The sequence below is a fragment of the Branchiostoma floridae genome, chromosome 13 (genome assembly GCF_000003815.2).
Source record: "Branchiostoma floridae strain S238N-H82 chromosome 13, Bfl_VNyyK, whole genome shotgun sequence".
Taxonomy (NCBI): Eukaryota; Metazoa; Chordata; class Leptocardii; order Amphioxiformes; family Branchiostomatidae; genus Branchiostoma; species Branchiostoma floridae.
In genome coordinates, this window is record NC_049991.1 from 18,205,893 (window position 1) to 18,215,994 (window position 10,102).

Below are 10,102 nucleotides of genomic sequence, written 5' to 3' on the forward strand. Positions count from 1 at the left end.
AAAGCAAATGAATCTTTCGTCTTTTGTAAAAGGGCACAAACGGTAATTATTGACATAGTCGCGCACATTTTGTGCAAAAGTCAGCTGTCCTAGCTAAAGATAAAAGGATGTCTAAAATCTTTACTAAAGATGTTTGGTTCTGTCACAACCTGCTTGAACATTCTATCTACGATATGGAATATCGTGCGATGATCTACAGCTAATAGGAACGTTTCGTAAGGAGCCAAATACATTTTCGCTAAAGCTGGATGTTTTTTTTATCAAGGGTACTCTCTATCTACTAATAAAGAAAGTAATAAAAGCAACTAATAGATGTGGCAGCAGTAAAGAAGAAAATGCCGACCCTGCAATGCCCGGGTAACGGCCAACACAGTTTACAATATCATGGGTTACACCGTTTCCCCGAGGACTGCAAAGTCGTAGCCAACGGTGAGAAAGAAATCGTCGCATGGCACACAGATGGAAAATAGGAGAAACGCAAAACAGAAGTCCCTCAATTCTAAGGCCACGGAAATTACATCCAAAAAAATAGGGTTGTAAATGAACTAAAACTTATGGCCGATTTCATTTCTAGAAAGCCATATACCAGCAGCAACAAGTTCAAAACTCACTTGAAGGTTTCGGCTAGCGTGGTCCAGTGGCAGCTTGCATAGGCGTAAGACTGAAAACATGAACAACTCGGCTTTTATAGATTGCAGCAATAGTCTGAAGTAAGGCAAATAAAATATCTAAAGCTTGCAGCCAGATGTGCAAAAGTTCGGTGACACAGGTCGCAACACGTGCCTGCGAAGCTCTTGGCTTACACCGAAGGCCTGCTCTACTAGCCTGGAGTCCAGCCTTGTTGGGTTTTTAGTTCGCTCCTGAAGGACTAACGCGAACTAAGACGCCGGACTTAAGTGAACAAGGCTGGACTCCAGGCTACTTCTCAACCAACTATACAGAAACATTCTTGAAGATTTGAGACGAAAAGTGACAGCTGGCACGTCGTGTAAATGAGGTACTTCGTTTCAAACTCCAGGTCTACAGATGAAAGGTAATGATGTATTTACGCAAGCGATAACAAAGTGACGTTAATGAAAATCTGTGAGGTGAAGCGGGGAACTGCGTATGTGGTAAATCTGATACTTTCATACAATTCCAATATGAAGCAGTGTAATATATGTGCGAAAAACATGAGTACATATTAAATGAGTAAATCTCTTTATTTTTCCTTTTTTTATATGTAATATAACATGATATTCATTTGCAAAACCATGCCCTAAGGCTACCTACATGAACAATCTCAAAAGAAAAGTGAATAAGTACTTAACACTAATGTTTATATTCCAACGATTTTCTGTTGCTGGACCTTGTATTACAAACATATAAAATCGGCAAAAGATAAAGGTGTCGTAACATTTAAGAACTTAACTCCTTGGACAAATAGCATGCAGGGCTCTCAAAACGAAGGTTTTAAGTCTGTACATATCCATATATCAAATGAGTTCTTGTTTTAATTTTTTGCTTTGTATTCCAAATTATTTTGTGCTGCTAGACCTTGTATTACAAACACATGAAACTAATAAAAGAATTAGTTTCGTAACAAATATACGAACTTACAAAAATGTGAGAAGTTCCCAACTCCAATTTCAAATTATTTTATTCCAAATTAATTAATTCCAAGATATTTCCCAATTCCAAATAATTTTGTGCTGCTGGAACTTGTATTACAAACACATATAACTAATGAAAGAATTAGTTTCGTAACAAATATTCGTCACTTACAAAAATGTGAAAAGTTCTCAACTCTTCAACTTTACCCAGACAAACAACAGAGATCTCACAACGTGAGTCATGTTTACGGAACGTGACAAATGTCGTCAGTGACTGAAACTGTAGCAGCAAAGGTGCTCGGTGTCTGTCTGCGCTGTTATGGTAACCGCTTGTATAAACATGATTATATCATTAATCGAAAGAAAATAGGACATGTTGCCAGGCCTATCATTGGATATCAAAAATCCTACTACTCAAGACAGCTCCGTAACAGAGAGTAGACATAACAATTTGGCTGCATTCTTAAACATTTACATTTGATACTATAAGGGACTTTTCAAACAGTGTGGCAAAAACTATTGAAACAATTTTCGATTACAAAAGAAAAAAACAAAAGAAAGTGAATAGCATTGCGTGAGATGTAAAGTTTACAAAAAGTTAACTTCTTTATTGCAGAATGAATCAGTATTTTATTATATCTATCTTGATTTGCTTCCGATTAGGTCAGCGAGCCTATTTACAATCTTTGTTATAATTTATGTTCAAAATTTGTCATGAAAGCCCCATGTTGTGAGCATCAACACGTATGAAAGTTTGGCTTCCGGTTACTTAGCCACAGTTTCTTCCTCAATAAGTGACCCTAATTTAGAGCATCTTCTCTGGATAGTTTTAAAGAACGCTTGCAGATAGATGTGCAAAAGTTAGGTGTGACGGGTCATTCAGGATTAGCAGCAGTGCCGTGTGCCTGTGAAGAGCGGTTATACCGGCTGTATAGATACAGATACAGACACATAATACGCCGCAGAGTACTCGAGTATACAATATATCGCCAAGAAAAACCTTTCATAAAATTCAAGAGCCTCATCATTTAAAAAGCCATTAATATACTTCACGAAAATATTGCAATTCATGATTATTGACAATAACGTTCCCGGAGCTAATCGAAGAAAACAGCATGAGTTTTCCCTTCCTATAAAACCATTTCTTCTAAATATAATATACGGTACAGTCTTGGATTTCTTTTGTTGTTTCTACAATATAACATACAGTGCACAATATCTACTATAGCATGATAGACAGTGTCATAATAATGCTTGATGTACAAATGTCTACGGATCTAGCCTGTGTTTGCACAAGCTCTCACAGGCTGGAGTTAATCACCCCAGCGGCGGCAATTGTAGGGCCGGCCGCTAGGGGCGCGATTTCAGTCAAGCTATCTACGGCTCCAAAAGAGAAAAAGACTGCAGTTCACGCTGTTATCGCTAGTGCTTGTAAGATTCACATGAGAACAGCGGCTTTCAGTGGCTAACAACCCTTCTTTCTTACACTTAAACCCCTTCCTTCTGACACGTTTTGTGTGTGTAGTTGTCTTTCAAATCATACACTAATTCTCAGTCTTGCATCGATTGTGTACTTCAGGATCACGCAAAGACAATTTTGGTCGCCGTCTTGTATAATGCAAGGATCGCATTTCCAAACCAGGGCCCTACTGCAGGCTCTTAACAGGAATATAAAAAAAATTATCAGTGAATATGCAGAACGTAGGATCTTTAAAATTTTTTGGACATTTCGTGTTTTTATATCATACTTTTCATTCGCCAAATCTCCCGGCCGGGCCCCGGATTGAAATATGTATCTCTGAGATTAAGCTCTACGTCACATTTCCTACCCAGGGCCTGGCCGGGCTGTTTGTGGCAACGAAAAATTAAAGTTTATGCCAAGAAATATGCACAAGGCATGCTTTTGATCTATTTTTGGTCCGTTTGAGTTTTTGTTGCCTTTATATGGTACATTTCGTTCCCCTAAACTACCCGGCCGAGCCCCTTTGTGGAAATTTGCGGCTAGCCAACGTGAGTAGCCTCCAATGCACTGGCCTTTTATTTTGTCTTTTATTGTAACAAAGACGAAAAAGGCCCAGAGAGCTTGCTATGGAGGCTACAAAGTGAGAGCCTAACATATCACCATTCTTGGGGAGTGTAACTACCAGGCGTGCCATCAGTGGCGGTTTCCTCGTCCGGGTTCTTGTTCTTCCTCGAGATGGTCTCCCTCGCGCGCTCCCTCTTGCTCTTGGTGATCTCGGTGATCTTGTCCAGACCCTTTCCTCCCTCCACGTGTATCCTGCTGACCAGGTGACCGAACTGGTCCACGCTCAGGTCCTTCATGTTTCTGTTGACCCGAGTCTTCAGGCCTCTCAGTCCCTCCTGGATCAGGTCGAACACAGCGGCGACGAAGCACAGGCCGACCATGATCCACAGGAACACGATCACCTGATAGTAAAACAAACACAGGTCAGATTTGTACAGAGAACGGGGAAAGTGGTGCGATAGACAGAGGAAGATGGAGAGTGGCAGTGCACACCGGTATGGAACTGTATCTGTTGGCCGTTTCCCCAAAAGTGAAGAGACGATGACATTGGATGTTTCATCTAATACTTTTCCAATGTGACTTTATGCAAAGGGTGACATTCGTCTGAGTATTGATTAGGCATATGCAAAAGGACAGCTGTTTTGGTCTCTGGGATCTTACCAACAAATTCTGTAAGTCTTAGAACAGTTTATAGCTTGCCGATTGTACAAGGGAAGGAACAGGTACGCCGCTGATGAGTCAGACCGTACCTTGTACAGCACGAAGCCGAAGTATGAAGACGACTGGTGGTTGACGCTGGAGACGAAGTCGCCGAAGCCCACGGTGCTGAGCGTGATGAAGCAGTAGTACAGCGAGTCCAGGAAGTTCCAGCCCTCCACGATGGTGAAGATGATGGCCGGCACGAAGAAGAAGATGCCGACACTAGTCAGCACAACGATGAGGATGGTCACGAGTCGGATCCGCCCCGGATGGTTCGGTAACTTCTTTTGCACTTTCTTCTCCACCCACCTGCAAAGACAGGTGTGCCTCGTTAAATCTAGAAAAACGCAATCCTATTTCGCCTTATGCATGGCTTGTGACTATATGTAACTACGGCTTTCGTTTCACGCTTCTTTGAATTTTAAACTCTCACCTTCATTTCCTTGCTTATTTAAAATGTACCTATCAGTCTGCCAGAATTGTAGGAACTGCTTGCTGCTTATTAATTCAAAGGTATCAGTGAAAAATGATCGAAGATATCCAAAATCATAGCCAGTTAACTTTTTCTGTACTTTCTTCTCCACCCATCTACAGACATAGGAACATGTCGTCAGTGAGGAAAAACTAAGAGTAGCGGAATGTTTTAAATCGGATATGTAAAGTGGTTTTTGTTTCACACTTGTTTGAAGGTATATGGTAAAATATATGAGGTACGTAGGAGCGCACCTTGTCCTTAGAACGCACTTGGAAGGACATTCTAAACAGCGCTACACTGGCAGTCCGACAAAAGAAGGAAAGTTCAAGACAAAGTTGGAGACATGTGCTATGATAAGACCTTGACCAACTGGGGGTTAGCCCGGAGGAAGATGAAATTATGGCCATAATCTGCCTGAGTAGAGCTAGAGAGGGCTTGCTGCCCAAAGTATCACTAGATACTACATATTTTTGGTAGTAAGAAAGGAGCACATCATCCGATAGCATTTCCTATTGCTGTCACAAATTTTCTGACTAATATCTTCCAATGATCTCTCAACGATATCCAAGGTCTTCGATCTCCCCTTGGTTTGCCACGCAACGCGCGCTGTGCTTTTTGTGTTGATGAGACCAAAGCAGCTGCTACTATAATTTTTTTGTGCTGCATATACTGTAGTACCTATTCGTGTCTCCCAGTTTCCGTCCTATAGCCGTCAGCATGATCAGCGTCACGGGGATCCCCAGAAACGCGTACACGATGCAGAACAACTGGATATGAATAAGACGAATGGTTGAAAATACATACAAATATACGCGTATGCTAATCTATGTATAAACATTTTTATGGACGTACAGAAACAGAGTCAAGTTACAAGCATGCGGTATGAACAAAACATCAGTTTCAGTCAATATTGTTTCTTTTGACTTTGAACAAGATACTTACTACAAGATGACTTCTATTGGATATCGCAGTGTTGCCACTGAATTAAACCCAGTGTACATCAATTTCTTATGCCATAGACTAGCTAGTATGCCAGACAGACAATATCTAAAATTTTAGAAAGGATCACATTAGCAGATTTACAGAAACTGGCAATTGATAACCTTAGTTGTTATGTTTATACTTTTAGGGACATCAAATTACATTTATATGTCTATGTTATTGACGATGGATTTTTTTACATATTGGATTTATCTTATTTGGGACTGACGCCACGAATAAGATTTACCCTGTTTCTTCTACCCTGTTCATTGTACATATTTGTATTCTGACGAAGCTAGAATAAACAAACAAACAAAGTTCCGAACCAACCTTGCCTCCCACAGTCCTGGGCGTGATGTAGCCGTACCCTATAGTGGTGATGAACGTGATACAGAAGAACCAGGCGTCGAAGTAGTCCATGCGGTACGGTTCAGTCGCCGTGCCTTAGCGGAGAAAACAAGTTAACAACACAGCAATGGCATGATGAATGGACTCGAACCATGTCTTTCGGTATTATTTGTTTTGTACCATGTATGTAAAATTGTGTATATAGGCTTATAAGACTCATTATGACTTTAAACTGCATCTCTGTTATATACGTTGTCTGACCCTTGCCTCTTCCCTCATGATTTCAATGAAAATTGGCCCGCAGGCCGATTTGTGCTTTCATGAATAAGCAAAGGCTCAAACAAAAACAAACAAACAAACGATCATTTTACAACTTCTGACGGACGGGCCTCGCAGGCGTGGTCGCCCTTTCTTGACACATATGGAGGATACATGACTTCAGGTGGGCGAGCTCTGCTCTGTCAAGACTTTATGGAAATCCTGGTGTCACCTCTCAAAGGATGAACTGAACTGAACTGTCTACTGTACAATACACACAGTTTCAGCCTTGTTTGCTAGAATTGGCTAGAATTGGCTATACTATGCATTTCAATAATTTTGATATCGTCCATATTATATTATTATATTATTATATATTATTTCAAGTTTGCTTTAAGACCCAATCATCATGGTCCTTAAGTCTTTTAAAATTTGTCCCTGTCAGTGTGATACATATTAAGTTAAGGCCAAGTCTTCAAGTTGTTGTTGATCATGAACCTTGGCTCCAGGCAATCTGTCACACACATGAGAAGGTTTCAGAAATACGTGTAAGGTGATAACTACAACACCTGCAGGAAGGCGAGAGGAAAGATAAGGGACAACAATGAACACCTGTCACTGATTCTGGTGAACACATCCTTTAATCCCCGAAGCTATGCCTTGTTCTGTACGGTCTCTTGAGTAGGCGTACATGATAATGATCAGCTTACGTTATACTGCGGCAAGCTCCACAACAACCCGTCAACCGTCGGTGTTACCGTGTTTGTGTGTGTGTGTGTGTGTGTGTGTGTGTGTGTGTGCGCGCGCGCGCGCGTTTGTTTGTGTATGTGGGGGGGGGGGGGGGGGGGAGCTCATGATATAATATTTGTATGATCATCTGTATCATCAACGATCTGTATCATGATTTCCACTTGCTCTTAGCATTATCTAAACATACTTTTCTTCTTACATTGTTTCTTATGATCCCCTTAACAACTTTTGTCGTCAGTCATCAACTATTCAGGACACAGTTATGATCATTACGTATGCGTAATAATGTACCAATGGCCGGAACTCAAGCCTCAATAGCTTAGGACTGTGTATGTGCAATACGCATTTAGGCATTTACTGATTCCACGTTCGTTATTCATTCAGCAACAGTATAATGTATAGGCAGCATATCAAATATTCTCTATCAATACATGAGCCTCTGACGAGAAAGACTCTGTAGAAATTCTGTACATACCGCCATGCTGTGGAATGTTTGAGTGCAAGCATGGTGTCATGGCGGTTACTTTGTTTTGAGTAACTCAGCTGATCGCATGAGCAGTGACATGTCCCAAACAACAAACTGGGTTTCACGCAGCATTCGACCCCACAGGGACAGCCATGTAAATAGTGACAACGTTTATATTATACTTTATGATAGGCCAAACAGTAATTAGTCAGGCAACTGGATATGAGTTTGGAAACGGCCAGACGTTTAATCACAGACGAAAGATAACGGATGGTATCAGAAACGTCTGACTGTTTCCAAACATCATATCCAGTTGCGTGGATATATGCTATTTGGCGTATCTTTGCCTGGATGTCTAACCCTTAACGCAACTATATAATACTTTAGGATGTTTGGTTGAATGGTTCCTCATTCACAACAATAGCAGCATGTAACCGACAGTTCTATGGCTGTTGACACTACGTGTGTAAGGTGTATGGCCGTGTATCTGTTGTGGTGTAAAGGACCAAAGAGACGTCACGGGACAGAATGGTATTCAGTTCAATTTCAAATTCCTACTTTGGTAAATATGTGGTTGAACTAGCTTATACTTCTATTTGGAGTTGATTTCATTGTTAGCCAGAATATCAATTTTAGAGGTGTATATGTGACATTTATGTGAATTTGATAGGGAAGTTTTAAGAATTGAAGACAATTTGGCATCAGCAAATATTTGGGAAACCGCATGAATGTGAGTAACCTTTGATGGTGAAAATTTGATCGTGAAAAGTGGATCAGACTGACAGGAAGGGGGCGTTGTGGCAGGTAAATATGAAAATTAAAGACACTTAGATGGGTAAATAGGGCATGACATTGTTTAGATTGAGGCTGGATGTTTATCAGTATCATATTTCATGGTTCACAGTTTACAGTATCAGTCTGTTTCATATATTTTACTGCAGTCACATCATGTGGCATTCTTTTAGAAGTTTCAAGTCCACATAACCCTAATTGATATTAATACCCCGGGTGGTGATTCTACTGAACACTAATCTCCAGGAAGTCTTGAATGCGGTATGACAGTATCAAAAAGGACAGAACAGCTTTATTTTATTGGACAATTGGGTACTGTTTTGTCCCTTCGGATATTGTCGTGCTTAACACGAGTATCGTTAATGTGTAAATCGCAATGACCGGATCATTGACACAGCTATTGGGTTCAACACGTAAACAAACTAAGCTCCCCCGTCACAAACGTGCTCAACTACTGTTTAGGCCTACGACAGGTACAGCGGAGACTGACAGTCTCGAATAGAATAGGACTATTTACCCAAAGCCAATGCAGGCAATGTAGACTTGATTTTAATTAGGGATTTACCATGATCAATATTGACCGAAGGTGGCTGAGAACTTGAATATTGGTTCAGCGTCATAGGACAGGACAGGTCGACTGTGCCTGAGGAAAAGGCACAATCTTACTACTTATGACAAACTTGTGTTCTTTCTCACCATTTTGGGATATCGGTAGCCTCCCTGCCCGTACGTCCTGGATGTGAGCCCGAATCTCTTCTTCAGACACACTACTGTTGACCTGCCTGGCTACAGCCACTATGATGGCCTCAATGTCACGTGCGATCTGGATCTCCCCCGGCACGTAATATGTCTCCTCCAGCGTCTTAAAAATCCAGGCCCCGAAAAACAGGAACGCCATGAAGACGAGGAAGAGGGGCAGAAGTTTCTTCCACTTCATGTTGTCGCTGTCTGATATCTGTAAATCAAGGAAAACAAGGTGTGAATGTTTGGTCTAATTCAGCTCAATGTAAACCTACGACAGACGCCAGGTAAGCAGGAGTAAATAAGATTAAAATCAAAGAGGTCATCAGGTTACCTGGTGCGTAACTGGCGTGAGACCTGCGCCTCGCTTTAGTTTAAGCCACTCTCGTCCGGTCTGCTGATTCCGTCACGACTACGAAGAAGACCGTCCTCCGTAACATATTCACTTCATGAGGTTCATTAAACGGATAAGAAAGTCGTGTGTTCTATGTGTGCACAGCTAACTCACCTGGACGGGCCGCTGACGCATGCTCAAAACACAGACGTCTTTGTCCCACCAAAATATTGACCAATCGTAGTCTTTGTTGTCACTGCTTACGTTTTCTACCATACCTGAAGTCTTGTGAAGCCAGCAGGTGCATATCAACAGGTAACAAAGAAAGAGCGAGGCCCGTGGAACGGACTTTACTCATTAAAATCTAGCTTCAAACGCGTCCAAACTGCCTTGGGCATTTTGGTAGCTTGCGTCGACCATCATTAAGTTAAAGTATTTCCAAGGTTGAACTTACTCGAACAGTGAGGAAAGATTTAGTACACTTTCTCGCAAGTGAAATATCTGAAACGCATCGCGTCTCGGGTGTAGATAGTACCCTTTTTTATGGTCCACCTGTTAGTAAAGGCAAGGTGCTGCATAGTTCAGTGAGTTGGGATCGGCTGACAAGTCCCTGTCACCTGAGAACTAGAGGTATCTGCTT

The 10,102-nt window shown here is 41.4% G+C and overlaps 1 protein-coding gene across 1 annotated transcript; it reads right to left on the reverse strand.

Annotated features, from left to right (window-relative positions):
• Nucleotides 1–3,638: 3,638 nt before the first annotated feature.
• LOC118428589 (potassium channel subfamily K member 2-like) lies at nucleotides 3,639–9,808 on the reverse strand. Its single transcript, XM_035838689.1, has 5 exons — nucleotides 9,084–9,808; nucleotides 6,065–6,216; nucleotides 5,471–5,559; nucleotides 4,368–4,626; nucleotides 3,639–4,019 (listed from the first exon to the last, which is right to left on the reverse strand). The coding sequence occupies exons 1-5, from the start codon at nucleotides 9,322–9,324 to the stop codon at nucleotides 3,711–3,713; spliced, it is 1,050 nt and encodes a 349-aa protein (XP_035694582.1). The 5' UTR covers nucleotides 9,325–9,808; the 3' UTR covers nucleotides 3,639–3,710.
• Nucleotides 9,809–10,102: the final 294 nt, after the last annotated feature.

Coding starts and splice junctions, on each gene's coding strand:
- LOC118428589 (XM_035838689.1), bottom strand. CDS start 9,324: ATGAAGTGGAAGAAACTTCTGCCCCTCTTCCTCGTCTTCATGGCGTTC. Junction 5,560..6,064: donor TGTTTGTTTATTCTAGCTTC/GTCAGAATACAA, acceptor ATTCATATCCAG/TTGTTCTGCATCGTGTACGC. Junction 4,627..5,470: donor AAACTGGGAGACACGAATAG/GTACTACAGTAT, acceptor CTGTCTTTGCAG/GTGGGTGGAGAAGAAAGTGC.